Source organism: Stigmatopora nigra, chromosome 5 (assembly GCF_051989575.1).
Source record: "Stigmatopora nigra isolate UIUO_SnigA chromosome 5, RoL_Snig_1.1, whole genome shotgun sequence".
Taxonomy (NCBI): Eukaryota; Metazoa; Chordata; class Actinopteri; order Syngnathiformes; family Syngnathidae; genus Stigmatopora; species Stigmatopora nigra.
Genome location: NC_135512.1, coordinates 10,681,344 through 10,697,134, shown reverse-complemented (window position 1 = coordinate 10,697,134; position 15,791 = coordinate 10,681,344). Strand labels below are relative to the sequence as shown.

Here is a 15,791-nt window from a genome sequence, read left to right as displayed (position 1 = left end):
ACTCCAGTTTCCTCTCACAGACATCCATGGTAGGCTGATTGGACACTTTAATTGCCCGTAGGTACAGGTAGGAGTTTGCATGTTCTGTGTAGGTTTCCTCTGGGTACTCTGGTTTCCTCTGGATACCCCAGTTTCTTCCGGGTACTCCGCTTTCTTCCCACGTTCCAAAAACATGCACAGTAGGATGTTTGGACATTCTAAATTGCCTGTAGGAATAGGAATGAGTGTGTTTTGTTGTCCATCTCCTTGTCCCCCGCCTCTGGCCGGGAGACAGCTGGGATTGGCTCCTGCACCCCCCATGAACTTAATAAGGATAAAGCGGTTCAGAAAATGAGATGAGATGAGATAATCATTTAAAGAATAATTTAAAATGAACTGTTTAAAAAAACTATTGTTTGCATGTTCTACACAGGCCTGTGTGGGTTTTCTCCGGGTATTCCAGCTTCCACTAACATTCCAAATACATGCATGATAGGCTTATTGGACACTCTTAATTGTCCCTAGGTATGACTGTGAGCGTGAATGGTTGTTTGTCTCCTTGTGCCCTGCGATTGGCTGGCTACTAATTCAGGGTGTCTCCCACCCTTGGCCCGAAGTCAGCTTTATTGACAGTAAATGACTAAGTGCCTTTTGCAAAAAGGAGAAGTAGAGGCAGAATTATTCATCATTCATCGTAACATGGTTTACGTATAGATGTTGAGGCCATTGTGCATCCAGTTGTTGTCAGACATCTCTTGAAGTTATTTAGAGTAGCGAGCAAATGGAGATCCTTCACTCATTTTGTCCTGAAAAGATAAACAATCTGATTATAAAATGATGTAAATACATATTCTCAATTTTTAAAAAAAGTTTTGGATTGGATTGGATAACTTTATTCATCCCGTATTCGGGAAATTTATAACAAGAAACAAGTCACCTCCAACTAACCGACCTTCAATCAACTTTTAAAATCCTCCACATTTTCAAATGTCCCTTGTACTGTACCTCAGCGAGCACACAACTGCTTTCCTGGCTCTCTAACTTTTTTAAACAACAATCCAAGCAGCTTATTCCCGTTGACGTAGAAAAGTAAGCAGAAAAAAACACCGAGGGGCAAAGAAGAACAATGAGGTGAATGTGTTGTCAATGCCATCTTTCATTCCCCGCCACGGATGAGTGTTCAATTCTCCTGTGGAGCTCGTCACTCGACAACAGTCACTATTCATTCACATTTGGCTGCAGCGTACAGATCCCCCTTTGGTCACGGTGGCCTCGGCACGGGGAACACTGTGATCGAGAAGGTAACAACTGGCCACAAATGCTATAAACACAACCTGATTTAAACAGTAGTTATGTTTTCGAAACTTGCACAGTAGCAAATGATAAAATCCTTTTTTCCAGATAGCTAAAAACCCACCAAGGTCCCCACCTTGTGGACTTTCTGTGTATGGCTCCAGTTTTTTTAACTAGGTCTACAATGTCTTGTGTGTCTGTCTTGCTACGGCAACCAAAGAAATTTCCTGTAAAAACGGGATGAAATAAAGTTCCAATCTAAAAAAATAATAATAATGAATCTAATCTAATTGTGTGTGCAGGCAATGCTCATAATTCCATACAGTATGACGTTAAGAAGGCTGCTTGGTGGAGCAAGTGGTTAGCGTGTCTGCCTCATATCTCTGGGGTTCTGGGTTGAAATACAGGTCACGTCCACCTGTGTAGAATTTTCATGGTCTCCCCGGGCATGTGTTGGTTTCTTCTGGGTACTCTTATTTCCTCCCACATTCCAAAAAACCTGCACAGTAGGCTGATTGGACACTCTAAATTGCAGCTGGGATTGGCTCCAGCACCCCCTGTGACCCTAATGAGGATAAAGCGGTTCAGAAAATGAGATGAGATGACTTTATGAGTAATAATATTCTTTGTTTCTGTAAACCTTGGGCTTTATATTTGAAAAAGTACTTTTTTGTAGTAATATTACAACATCTGCCATATAACCCGTGTCATAACATGGGCAAATTATACTATACAGTGTCACATATGATTAAGGATCTAAGGTGTACTTTAATTTTTTACCTAAAGTCAGCAGGATTTATCAAATGGACTACACTAATGCTATATTCCTCAACCAAAACAATAGCAGAAAAACTGGATCGTTAATCTATTGTTTGGGATTGTGAGAACACACAACTCAATATATTTGCTCTGACTCACCATGGGCATGTCTTCAAGCCTCTCAAAGTCGCCCCTTGGCGATTGGATGCATTTGACTGTGGCCACAACGAGCACAAGGGCAAAGATGGTGCAGAAGATTGTGATGATGGCTACAAGGCCAGGATTGGTCCTTAAGTCCTCCTCGCCAAATTCTTGAGGGGGAGCTGCGAGAACAACACATCTACATTCATTGGATCTTTCCTTAAAAGTCATTGTGTGTTCTATTCCAGAAGAAGGATGAATTTTGGTGAGCTGAAGTCAAATGGAAGCAAAAGTGTCCATATTGGTGTGGGGGCTGGTTTTGCTTCCGAAAAATGAACAATAATTAACATTTCCAATTGCGTTAAGTTATAAATTGCATTTTTACTTTGCGTGGAATGATTTTTGTCAATGAATGTATGCATATCATTCTGTCTTACTTGATGTAACAAACCGACCTTGAGTGGTTATGTTTTGTCGAGGCGTAACTTGGGTTGAGGTTGCCGAGAGTGTCGACCGAAGGTGTGTTGTCTCTTTGGATGTGCGCCCGGTTACCGCAGAGTCAGGTTGCTGTGTCCTGGTGGATGTTTGCGAAGGCCACGCTGAAGTTTGTGATGTCGCCACAAGAGTGACTTGTTGCTGCTGTGCGGCTGCAGAGTGGCTAGTCCAAGTCTCCAAGTTTGTCTTTATTAAAGTAGTGTCCGTTATTACTTGATTCTGTTTAGCTGTGGAAGAGGCGCTCTCTCCTGCAATAAATTAAGAACAATCTTTCTATTTCTATTTCATTCTTACGCCCAAAATGAGGTTGTCAACACAAACTAGGTACTTCTATTTAAGATTCCAGTATAGTACATATTTTCTCTGTCACCTAATCAAACTCATTCTTCACTTGTGGAAGTTTAGAAAATGTATACAAGAGGAAACAATAGGGCTTCATCCTTTGCAAAGTGGTGTGGTTTCTGTGTCATCAAGTTATACCTATTTATGACCCAAAATAAACTGGTTCAGATTGACACCCCTGCAATATATATGTACAATACACCTAAATCATCATATCTTATATTATCACATATTGATTATTAAGCCAAAACAAGGCAATACAGTGATTTGGTGTTTGTTGTGTCATCCTCGCAATTGAAATGATTAAATAGACATTTTTAACAAGTAGTAAAATGAAAAGCAGACTTACTCTGACTGAGGGTGAAAGTCAACAGGGAGATAAGCAGAGTCAGACGCATCACAGCTGACATCTTGAAAAGGAATAAAACTGGAAGAAAGAACTTGCACAAACAAACATGCACATCCTCAAGAGCAGGACACATTGAAAGTCTGTTTGGTCAACGCGTAATCTCCTTGAAGTTGGTTCGTCAATGTTTGAATAGTAGCTGAATTAGCATGTCAGTCTCCGTCTCTGCTGCTTTGGAACCTCAACTCTAAAGCGGACGCCATCTCAAAAATGCTACGTGATTTCATGGTTTTCTTGACTTAGCAGGGCTTTATGAGTGAAACATTTGAATTAGATCCAATAGAAATACACTATATATTGTCAAAATTATTTGCTCACAGGTCATGTGACGTCGCGTTCATAATACAAGGGTTTAATACAATGTTTGTCCACCTTCTGAATCTATATCAGCTTTAATTATTCTGGGAAAGCTGTTCACATATATTACATTACATAGTGTGTTTATATGACGTTTTGACCATCTTTCAGAAATGCATGTGAGGTCAAGGCCTGGATCTTCTTTTCTCGTCAAGGTTTTTTTCCAAAGCTGTTCTATGGTGCTTAGTGAAGATCCGTTATTTTACTCTACACCAAGTTTTGTCATCCATGTGTCTGCCTTACTTTGATTAAGGACATTTAAGAACAGGAACAAGCCATCCTCAAACTATTCTCATAAAGATGGGAACATAAATATTTTATTTATTTATTAACTTATTTATTACCCATTTATCTATCTCTAAAATGTAATTTCTTGTGTCTGTATTCTCATCCTCTGGTTACTGTGACAGTGATGAATAAAGTTAAATAATCTAATCTAATCTAATCTAAAATTGTCCAAAATAATGACCTAGGTTAAAGAAGGCTGAATGCTTTTGCCATGAGTAAAAACATGAAAAAAATAAAACTAACAAATGGTTTGATTTACCAGATTTTATAAAAGAGAAAAGTGAAATAATTCACGTGCATTCAAATTTAGTTATTATGTAAATACTATAAAGGACACTACAAATACTTCAATCATTTTGTCTTTTTTAATAATTTGATTTTTATCAAATTATAAATAAAAAGCACAGAAACCGATTTTCTTAAATATGCTAATGATTTTTCAACTAACAATTATGTTGAGAGAACTAAGCAACACATTGCTCCAAGAATGCATTATTAAATGACATTGTAGTCTTATAATACAGTCATAAATAAATCTTAGATAACTGATGTCTTACGTTTCATATCAGCAGTATATAAAATCAGGGGGAAAAAAATAAAAAATCAGTAGGCCACTAGATAATCATTAACAAATCATCTAAGGAAAAAAAATGCAGGGATTCCAATCAGATTGAAATACAAACCATGGCAATGAAAAATGAACCACTATTTTCCCAGCAAGCCTTTACCTATAAATGAACAAACCACTGTGGTAGATAAAAGAAAATCCCTACCAACTAAACAAACACTTCCATAATACCCAAATCTTTTTTTTGAATGAAACAAAATGCAGTTGTGTGAAAAATGTTAAAAAAATATTAACTCAAGTCTTTATATTTTTCATTGTGACATTGTCTAATGTCAATCAAATTCATTTACATCTCCTATAACAATATAAAAAAAATAAACAATGTTCTAAGAATCACAGTTTATAAGTTATAGTTTACAATTATTAAGTTAAAGTTTATAATTATAAAAGATTCAGAAATGTGGGCACGTCAAGTGTATACACCGAGTTAAATATTTGGTACTTAAATGAAATTCCAGCAGGGTGAAACAGTATAAATCTGTTACACAATAACCAGAGTCAACTGGTGTTTGTCATAATATTATTCATGGAAAGACCACTTCTTCCTCTCAGAATGTCCACACAGGACAAGTATTACACTGTCTGAATACTTACATGAATGTAGTATATCGCTAACATGAACGTGGAGGAAATTGTCCCAGGAAATTCACTTTAAACATCCACATTCAGCGGGTTTCAGCTACGGGCATTCATACTGTAGCCCGTCCTTGACTTCACCATCCACTTTTCTCCTCAATGGATTTGGTTGGCGGCAAAACTTCCTGTTGCACTTCTTCCACACTGTCAGATTGTGGCTGTGAGGGCTTATTGTTACAAACACAATACAAACAAGTGAGTAAAGTAAGCAAAAGTACATTTGACACGCTCAAGAAAGAAGAAGCGTGAAGGAGAAAGTACTAGCAAGGCCAACTTACTCTGTGTTTGAGATAGGAGAGGTAGGTGTCCCAACCCAAAGTAACAGTGTTTACGTAAACAACACGGAATTTGGGTGAGAGGAAATAAAAGTTGATCATCTGTGCCGCAGGCCAAACGCACCAGTCAGCCTGTCAGAATGCAAAACAACACACAAAATCAAAGAAGATCAACATAAGCAAACAAACTGTTCCATTTACAAGCTAAATGCTTTTACAAAGATTTATTTTTTAAAAAAACGAAGGCTCAGTTTGCTGTATTTGATCACTTTTAGGGTTTCAATGGGTTAAAACCAGAAATTCACATAATTGAAAGTGGGCTCTCAACATAAAAAACAAAACATTTATATTTATAGTCTGCAACATTTGAAAAAAAAATACTGCAGACAGTCACGGTTGAACTACTTGTCACATCACATTACAAGCACGTGCACTTACTTTATAAAATTCCCAGAATTTATCTTTGAATTCCCCCCATCCATGGGATAAAGAGTGTCCCTCCATGACCCCCATACCTACAATAAAAACAGTTGTGAGTCAGATGTGCGTAAGCGGGGCGGGTAGATCAAGACACATTTCAGATAAGTTGCACACTTAGAATGAGCTTGACTCTAATAAAGCAATGAATCACAGCACCAAACAAAGTACCAGTCAAATTTATTACAGTCAACCTCTGAACTCTTTCTGATATGAAAACATAAGGCCTGTTGTTTTACTCCAACTGTATCAAGATCTCAACCTTTAACCTTAAACTTCCCTGTCTTATTAGTGTAAATATTCTTGAGAAATATACATTCAGGATAGCTACATTGCAAAAATAAATAAAATGAACAACAGCAACATTTAAAGACAGTTCTCACCTAAAAAGTACCACATGCCAAGAGTAGGTGACGCAATCATCTGATCCACCAGAACTTTCTTCACCACTGTTTTCAGAGCATTTCCCACAAATCTTGTGTCGAGCCATGTGTACCAAAAGTGTAGCACTGGACCCATGGAGCAGCCCACTATGAACATACGACCTTTTGGGAGAAATACAATTATTTGGAATTATTATATGATTTTTTTTACAATATATCTATATATGTAAGTTCATATTTCGAGACCCTGAAGTTAGCACCCAACTACAATATTTAATATAGAAAAGTGCATTAATCCTTGAAGATCTCTCATTATTTTACTGCATTGGTCCTCCCACCTCTGACCTGAAGTCAGCTGAGATAGGCTCCAGCACCCCCCAAACCCTTGTGAGAATAAGCAGTTCAGAAAATGAAGAAATGAATGAGATCTCTCAACCATAATGCTGCTTAATGGCAATCTCTTAAGATTCAATCAGAGAGTAACTTTTGACAACACTTCACCTAGCCTTTGCTATTCATAACTGTGCATTTAGAGTTCCAATTATTACATAAAATATTATTTTTTATTATTATTACTCTAAAATTTCTATAGGGATGAGTGTGAGCTCCTTGTGCCCTGCAATTGGCTGGCAACCAATACAGGGTTGCCGCCCACCTGGTACCCAGAGTCGGCCGGGATAGGCTCCAGCACCCCCTGCAGTCCTTGTGAGGATACGCGGTACGGAAATTATTTGTGAACCCATCGTCTTGAAACTTTGTAGATTTGTAGCATTAATTGTGGTCATATTTTCGATGTGGGTTTACATATTCTGGTAAATTATAGTGTGAGCAGAGCGAATTGACTAGCAAAAGTAATTGCAATTAAATTAAAATATAAATATATAATAAATACACAACACCCTTCAACCATGCCACACACTAAGAATAATCAGAAAAGGAATTTTACGACACCTTCACGTGTTCGGTAAATTTTGTCTTAGGGCGATGCAGTAATATTTGGTTTATTTGCGTACGGGGGGACTGGCCATCCACATCCAATATGGCGACCACGTAGACGCATTGCAATAACGAGCCAGTCACGCGCTCCATCATGAACGCGAACCACACTAAAAATCCCAGGATCGGCGGCACTCCTTTTTTTCCCCACCTGTCCTGTTCCATTCTCGGATTTTGGTCGGGTCCTTGTGCTTTTCCCGGCTCTGCTGCAAAAAGTCGCCCAGCGCCAGCATGCCACCTCCGCTAACTGTGTTGGTGAGCAGGAGGTAGCGACCCTGGAACATTTGTCGCCATGAGAATCGGATGCGGACAACAAATTCTTTGCCCGCCCGGGGAAACATGTCATTTAATTTAAGTTTTTTTCAATGACAGGACTCCAGCAATATCCTGAAAATAAAACGTTTCCCAATGACAAGTGACGTAGAAATTGAATGGTTCGAAACTAACAGAAGAAACAATTCAAGGTAATGTATGACTGCAAAAGGAGGAAAATAAATTCTATTTCGCCGTCTGCTGGTCTGGAGGACTAAAGATTCGGGTCACTTAGGTTAGTAGTAAGTACTATACTCGTCCTTTATTTATGACTAGGCTGGCCATTTCCAGTACACTCAATTTTTTTTATAGTTTTATAGTGATTATTATATTATTTATAGTCAGGAAATAAAATGCATAGCATCCAACGCATGTTGACTCCCCACAATAATACATGATAACATTCACTCAACCAATTGAACGTAAATGAAAATCAATAAATGCAAAAATACAAATCCTATTTAATTATTAAACTTTTGTGTGAACAACGTAACGTGTGCATACAAAAAAGAGAAACACTGCATTAACGTCATTTTTCCCCTTAATTTACTCATGATGTAAACATAGTGGTGCGTCCAATTATTAATTTATTCATTTTCCATGTATGCAACCACCATACAGGAAGACCGGAAACCACTTGGTATTGAACCATCGATCACAGAACTGCGTGAGCATCACCCTAACCACTTTTTCAACTGTGCAATTATTTTGACTCAGATTGATACCTGTTTCCTTGGTAGAAATACTTAAAATATATATTATAAATTTCCGGGGATTCACTAAACAAATTCCGACGTCAAGGTCTATCCGTTTATTTTGAAAGTCCAAACGGAATGTGAAACTCCTCGCTTTCTAACTTGTCCAATTGTGCTGTCTCTGCGGTTGCAGGACGCGGTGGAGGTGGACAGCAGCCGGACAGAAATACAACAAGGTGGGTTTCATTTTTGTCTTCAATGGTAAAAGTATATAATTCTACCGCTTTAAAAAAATACCCATGCGTATACAACTTGTTTTGATTCACTGTTTTCTATAAAATGCATTGAAATCTATAAAAAATATATGTCTAATTGATGTCAAGGCACTCTTATAAGAGGCTTCTATTTCGACATTAAAAAAAAGGCGAAACTGAAAAATTGGGCGTTTATTATTCGTTCAATGCATGGTTTGTTCGAGCTTTGGATCGACGTTTGGGGCAAGTGTAGTGGGTTGTGTTTAGAGTGATGCAGGGCATCCATTGTTGGATGCTACCAATCCAGATAATGGATTCTAATTGATCTGGAGGATGATTTAATTGAGACACATTCTACTTTTGTAATTACTAGTGCATGTAGATGTTTGCTATTGAATTATTTCAAAATATGTCGTGAGGTGCCGTGTGTTGCAATATTAATTGTTAATTTGGTGCTATTTAGGATGAGCCACGAGAGGCGTTTGTTTTCTCTGTGATAGGTTGAAATATTTGTCTTGTGGATCTGAACCAATCAGATCAGGCGAGAGTGTATCTTGATAAAGCTACATTTTTCAACGTAATAAATGCATTATGGAACAGGCACAGCTAACTGCATCATTTTATTTTACATGATTGACCTGATATGTAGTATCAGGTTACCATCCATTCATATTCTATAGGACCAGTCCTCATTAAGGTCAGGGTATCAGTAGCCTATACCAGCTCACACACTGATTGGTCACCGGTCATTTACAGTCACTAACAGGAAAAACAATGCATATTATTTTACATTAATTTAGAGTTAAAATAACATTTTTTTTGTGTTGGGCATTTTCAAGGAAAATTGTTTCCACTTGACACACAAATAGCCACCCTTCTTTAAATTGAAAATTCCATTTAGAAAGAAAAAAATAAATATATAGTATGTATATGTATACATATGTATACATGTGTGTGTGTGTGTGTATGTGTGTGTGTGTTTTGTTGGACCTAATTTTAATGTCAGTTATCAATGTTCGTCATTCTGATGAGGAGAGGGGGGGGGGGGATTGCATCAGGTTTCTCCATTTTAGTGACGTTGGACTGACGTACATGATCAAATTAAGTGCTTCTTTTCAGAGTGGCTGTTAGACAGTGATTCATCTAAAGCTTCATAAAATTATATTTTTAAGGCTATGTATTGGAAAGTGGTGGTCTACCATTGCTATGTACAAACATACATGTATACCATACACGTAGAGATAGGCCATTTGTAATTTCAAAAGTAATTGTCTAATCAAAATGTTACATTTGGTTTAAATAATAGATATGTTTTAAAATAAAAACAAGACAATTAGAACTTTTCAGTATATTGTATATTGCTATGCTCATTCCCTTTTGAGAAGGGACACCCAACCTGTTACTTGGCTATGGCAAAATCAAACAAACAGGGGCACATTGCCATCAAGTGGCACTGTCCAATCAATCTATCCACACTTTTGCATGCAAACAATCATGCACTCTTTATCCTACTAATATGTCTCGTGGCGCACAGTAAGAAAGCTGTATTTCCTGATTTTTTTTACGTGTCAGTTGGTCCTCCCTAACTTGCAGCACAGAAACCCATTTAGTCTAAATATTGGTAGCGCCATTAAATATATGCATTTTTTATAGGTTTCCCAATCTTTGGGATGTTCTATAAGTGGCTTTCACTCCCCGTTTTCACTGAAATTAGTATAGCCAATTTGATCTCACCTTCCTACTTGAAATGAGAAATGCAGCAAATATCTTGTGCAACAATAAAAAATAAATGCAATTGTGCTTGTGACTTGTTTCTTTTACCTCAATGTTGGGTTCCCTCGCCTCTATCTTTTAAGTTTAAGTCCTTCCGTTTCTATTCCAGATTTTCAAATGATATAATATTTTGCTGGGGCCAATTTATCGTCATTTTTTGTTTTCCAGGTAAATCTTTTCATTTTATAGTATAAGAGAAAGCCACTAAGCTTTGGAATGGTTGAAACATCTCATTCATTCATTCATTCATTCATTTTCTGAACGGCTTATGCTCACAAGGGTCGCAAGGGGTGCTGGAGCCTATCCCAGCTAACTTTGAGCACCAGGAATTGGTGGCTAGGTGGAAGATGAATGAATAAATGAACAACAACGACATTGAGATTTTACGAATACCGTTTGATGGTAGACGGTTTTAGCATCATATTGTAAAAATATGAAAATGTGAGTGGTATTTTAGCACAGTATTTGGATTCCTCTTGTGCTGCAGTATGCCTTCCAACAAACCTGCACCACTTTTTTTTTAATCTGAGCTGCCCCGCTTTTCTGTTTGCAGTGCAGAAAAGGGGAAAAATGATGAAGCAGTGCTATTTATAACTTCCTCCTCCTCTCATCTGTATCCGCACGCTTCCTAGAAAAGGAGGCGCGTGATTGGAGGGAATGGGGGAAATGCTATCTTCCACAACCTGTGAGGACAGCCGCTGAATTATAAGGAATATTGTGTTGTTCAGAGTTACATCACCGGCGGTCACGTGATGAGGCACGTTTGAATTTTCATTGAGATGGTTGCCTACTGTAGACAATGACAATGTTGATACAGACCAGTTTGGCCCACGTCTCAAGGGTCTTACAGGGCTATAGAAAATAGATGGTTTTTCACATGAGTGTGAGGCTGTAAAGTAGCGTCTAAATTACAGACGTGGGCAAACTATGGCCCACGGGCCAAATACGGCCCGTTAGGCGTTTTAATCCGGCCCGTCGACTTTGTTCAAATAATGTTTTTTTTCCCAAGATGGCGCCGTCATGCGGAAGCCAGTGGCAGTAGCTCTGTCCACTCTTATTTGTTTTTCATGTTTTACAGCCCCTCTATCTTTTTTTAAATGACATTTTAATATTTCTTAACACATTCCTTTTTACTTTACTTTGTACTTTATACTTTTTACTTTAATGATGAGTGATGAGTATGTTAATACTTTAGTCCTTTTTTTCTATTTGTTTCATATGTACTGTTAACGGATGCACTTTTTTATATGTATCATATCTTGTGCTGACCCGGCCCATCTGTCAAATTTTTAAAGTCAATGTGGCCCCCGGGCCCAAAAGTTTGCCCACCCCTCTAAAAACATTCAGGCACTTCAGTTGTTGCCTTTGCGTTCACTCCAGATGTCACTGTCAGGATTCTCAGCTGTTTCTTGGTTTTTCAAACAATAAACTGTGTGGTCAAATCCCAGCTGTGCTAAAACGGGCAGTCTGCAGAAAGGAGTCCAATATAATTAATATTAATAATAAAAAAAAACATACATATACAGGAATTGGTTATAAAGACCTGTCTGTAGTTTGTCCAAAACAAAAGCACAGTTCTCAATTACAGTCACAGACCTTAACTTTTGGGTTCATGCTTCTTCATTATTTATCCTGCATCACTGTGTTCTTTCATGTAAGCTGATAGCAGTATGCAGTTGTTTTGCCCCATGCTTGGGGCTCTCAGCATTCTAGTGTTGCACTGCAGCAAGTCAAGATAACACTCTAAACATAGATCAGGCCATTGGGACTCTGAGGAAGTCTGAGTATGGGCTGAAATGTCAACTTACTTTCAAGGTCTCCAATTTTTCTCACTTTCTATTTGCTGTGTCCTTGTGCTCAATATCATGCATTGCAAGATAGTGCAGTTTAGTAAATACTACTGTTTAGGGACATTATTAGGTTGATTTTTAACTATGAATTCTTTTAGTAGTAGGCAATCTTTTTTTTAAATAGTTGTTGATGTTGTTAAAACTAGCCAAATTGCAATAGGATAAGTACCATAAGATATTTTTTATTTTTTTTTACTGTTTTTGTTGAATGTTTTGGCTTATTTACTGTGGATTTGTTAGACTGTGTCTAACAGGCTTCCGTCGAGACATTCTATTGTGCTCAGGTACTGTTACATAACCGCATTTCAACATGATGAGTGCTTTTATGAAACACATTTTCACGTTTAATTTAACAAGCTTAATGACTTTAAGGGCGTAATGACATTTGTCTTGAATGGTAAAAGTATATTTATTTACCATTCCTTGTACCGAGGGTCTGCAGGTTTTGAAGCCTTTGCTTAAAACTCTAATATTAACAGTTCCACTTTTTTCGTCATTAGTTAAGTTATTAAGTATTATGTTAGGTTATTTGTTATGAAGTCATATTGATCATGCACTGCAACCTCTTTCCCAGTAGATCAATCCTTTAAGACATGAGTCTTTTGTGCTCTGTATCTTTTCTATCAATTAACAGCCAAAGGTGAAAGAAATTGATATTCCTTTCCTCCATCTTTTTCCTCAGATGGCATCAGCCACAGCAAACTATGGACAGAAGGACTCATCGGACCAGAACTTTGACTATATGTTTAAGATCCTGATAATTGGCAACAGTAGTGTGGGCAAAACCTCCTTCTTGTTCCGTTATGCTGATGACTCCTTCACACCCGCCTTTGTCAGTACGGTTGGCATTGACTTCAAGGTGAAGACCATTTACAGGAATGATAAGCGGATCAAGCTACAGATATGGGTTAGTCTGTTATTTATTATTGAAAAAAGGTGTTTTTTTGGCATTTAAAATCTATTATAACTCTTTATTTTTTTAATGTTGTGTATGTGTTCATTCCCATATAAGAACTCCGAAAGAACTCTTGTTATTAACCTGACTGGTAACATTTAACATTTAGACGTAATAGTCAAATAACAAACATTGAAGTTATTAACTATTACTTCTACATGTGAAATGTTCCTTTCCTTCAATTTCAATATCTAATTATTTTTCCCCCATTGTATCATTATCATAATGTCAACAATTTGTCGGATTTCAAGGACACAGCAGGTCAGGAGCGTTACCGCACCATCACTACCGCTTACTACCGAGGTGCCATGGGCTTCATTCTCATGTATGACATCACCAACGAGGAGTCCTTCAATGCCGTCCAGGACTGGTAAGTCAGAAAGGCAATAGAAAAAAAAAATACTTCAAACTACCCCTGACTATTTTTCATAGCTTGGCTAGGCCTGGGACTAATCTCAAGTGCTACTTTTTTTTTAATTTCTTTTCTTTCTGACCCCAACAAACAGCCAGTTTTTTTTTTTTGTCATTTATATATATATATATATATATATATATATATATATATATATATATATATATATATATATATATATATATATATATATATATATATATATATATATATATATATATAGTTATCTGAAAAACTGTTACTTTAACGTATCTTTGTTCTTGTTTTTAAAAGTAGATGTATATATATATATACTCCAGTGTTTACATATATTTCCTCTTATAGTATTCACATAGTCTGCAAAATATGGTACATGTTTTAAAATCCCGCTTTTTAGTGTGTCATAGTTTCTTCATCCCAAGTTTTTTTTGCCTCCAGGTCTACTCAGATCAAGACATACTCGTGGGACAATGCGCAGGTGCTGCTGGTTGGAAACAAGTGTGACATGGACGATGAGCGCATTGTGAGTAGGGACAGAGCCCGACAGCTGTCTGAACATCTCGGTGAGTACACACATTAACTATAAATCCTTCTACAGTATATTCAGGTTGTTGAGATGGGGTTCAAATGCCAAACTCGAGATTTGTTATTTAGCTAGAATTCAATATTTCATCATTCTAGGCTTCGAGTTTTTCGAGGCCAGCGCCAAAGACAACATCAACGTGAAGCAGACCTTTGAGCGCTTGGTCGACATTATTTGTGAAAAGATGTCCGAGAGCCTGGATGCCGGCGATCCCGCCGTCACGGGGGCCAAACCGGGGCCTCAGCTGACAGAGCAGCCGGCTCCACCACACCAGGACTGTGCATGTTAGAGTTGCCTATCTGCCGCCTTCTTCTTCTCCTTTATGCTCCCACTTTCCACCTTACTTCTTCCTACTGAGGCCACTGGGTGACTGTCCAGAGTACCAGCTTGTAAAAGGGTCTGAAATTCTCTGAGCATATGGTTTGTGACTTCCTCTCACAATCATACACTTTTTTCACAATGTTTCAGACTCTTTACAACCTCGGGTTCTTTGGTCTTCTTTTGTTGTTTATGTGTGTGTGTTTAAAAGGATTTGAAGGCTTTCATCCACTTTCAGAGTGCCATTTAAAAAGGGTGAAAAGAAGTCAACAGTGGACTTATATTTGAAGTAGAAAGGATCCATCTGACTACACAGTACAAAATATCATGTGTCTTGCTTTTATTTTTTAAATGTTTATGACACTTTTTTTGTATTCTGGTTTCACTTATTAATATTTTGCTGAATCAAACACTGGGCGGATGAAAATAATTGAAATAAGGGAGTTAAGACAGAATAGAAGTTTATTTATGTGTTTATTTCAGATGTATATGAATATTGTGCAATATATGATACATACACTACAGGTATGCATTTCTGAAAGTACATTTGAAAAGACTTAATATCCCTTGATGACAATATTATATATACAGTATCTATGAGGTCTTTGTTGTCAGGTTTTTTGGGGTGGTTTGTGTACCCTTGACTACTTACTGTCCCTCTTAGTCAGTTTCATATGCGTTTGCGGAGATTTGGAAAAGTCACAAAATTGAACCTCTCAATGAGAAATTTGAATTTTTAAAATTTAAAAAGCTAAAATTTAGAGCCATTTTATATATATATATATATATATATATATATATATATATATATATATATATATATATATATATATATATATATATATATATATATATATATATATATATATATAAAATCATTTTAACACATTCAATGTGATTGTGTTCATTGCCTCATATTGTCACAGAATAGAAACAAAAAGAAGTAAAAATTATATCTCATTCAAAACAAACTTACCTCTTTAAATGCAGATATTTTTACCTTATTTTTAAATGCTTAGAAAAGCGGTTCATGTTACATCCACATGCACTGTAATTCAAGACTTGGTGAAATGAACAGTGTTGCAGATTGATCAATATCGTCGATGTCGATTGACTGCACACTTTTTGGTTCATTTCATCTTGAAAAAAATCGTACATATGGCATGTTTTTGAAGTTCAAGCAGAACCTGACTGCAATCAACCGA

At 37.1% G+C, this 15,791-nt stretch overlaps 2 protein-coding genes across 2 annotated transcripts; one reads left to right on the top strand and one right to left on the bottom strand.

Annotated features, from left to right (window-relative positions):
- Nucleotides 1–4,410: 4,410 nt before the first annotated feature.
- mpv17l2 (MPV17 mitochondrial inner membrane protein like 2) lies at nucleotides 4,411–7,927 on the bottom strand. The gene is made up of 5 exons (XM_077716151.1): nucleotides 7,607–7,927; nucleotides 6,460–6,621; nucleotides 6,038–6,114; nucleotides 5,603–5,731; nucleotides 4,411–5,491 (listed from the first exon to the last, which is right to left on the bottom strand). The coding sequence occupies exons 1-5, from the start codon at nucleotides 7,794–7,796 to the stop codon at nucleotides 5,402–5,404; spliced, it is 648 nt and encodes a 215-aa protein (XP_077572277.1). The 5' UTR covers nucleotides 7,797–7,927; the 3' UTR covers nucleotides 4,411–5,401.
- A 615-nt stretch (nucleotides 7,928–8,542) lies between these two features.
- Nucleotides 8,543–15,347, top strand: rab3ab (RAB3A, member RAS oncogene family, b). The gene is made up of 5 exons (XM_077716150.1): nucleotides 8,543–8,698; nucleotides 13,022–13,246; nucleotides 13,546–13,664; nucleotides 14,124–14,248; nucleotides 14,367–15,347. Exons 2-5 carry the CDS (start codon nucleotides 13,022–13,024, stop codon nucleotides 14,555–14,557), a joined length of 660 nt encoding a protein of 219 aa, XP_077572276.1. The 5' UTR covers nucleotides 8,543–8,698; the 3' UTR covers nucleotides 14,558–15,347.
- Nucleotides 15,348–15,791: the final 444 nt, after the last annotated feature.

Excerpts from the sequence above, each read along its gene's own strand:
- mpv17l2 (XM_077716151.1), bottom strand. The coding sequence starts at position 7,796 with ATGTTTCCCCGGGCGGGCAAAGAATTTGTTGTCCGCATCCGATTCTCA. Across the intron at positions 6,115-6,459 it reads TGGCATGTGGTACTTTTTAG|GTATGGGGGTCATGGAGGGA; the intron begins GTGAGAACTGTC and ends TTTTTATTGTAG. Across the intron at positions 5,492-5,602 it reads TCTCCTATCTCAAACACAGA|CCCTCACAGCCACAATCTGA; the intron begins GTAAGTTGGCCT and ends TGTAACAATAAG.
- rab3ab (XM_077716150.1), top strand. The coding sequence starts at position 13,022 with ATGGCATCAGCCACAGCAAACTATGGACAGAAGGACTCATCGGACCAG. Across the intron at positions 13,247-13,545 it reads GGATCAAGCTACAGATATGG|GACACAGCAGGTCAGGAGCG; the intron begins GTTAGTCTGTTA and ends TCGGATTTCAAG. Across the intron at positions 13,665-14,123 it reads TTCAATGCCGTCCAGGACTG|GTCTACTCAGATCAAGACAT; the intron begins GTAAGTCAGAAA and ends TTTTGCCTCCAG.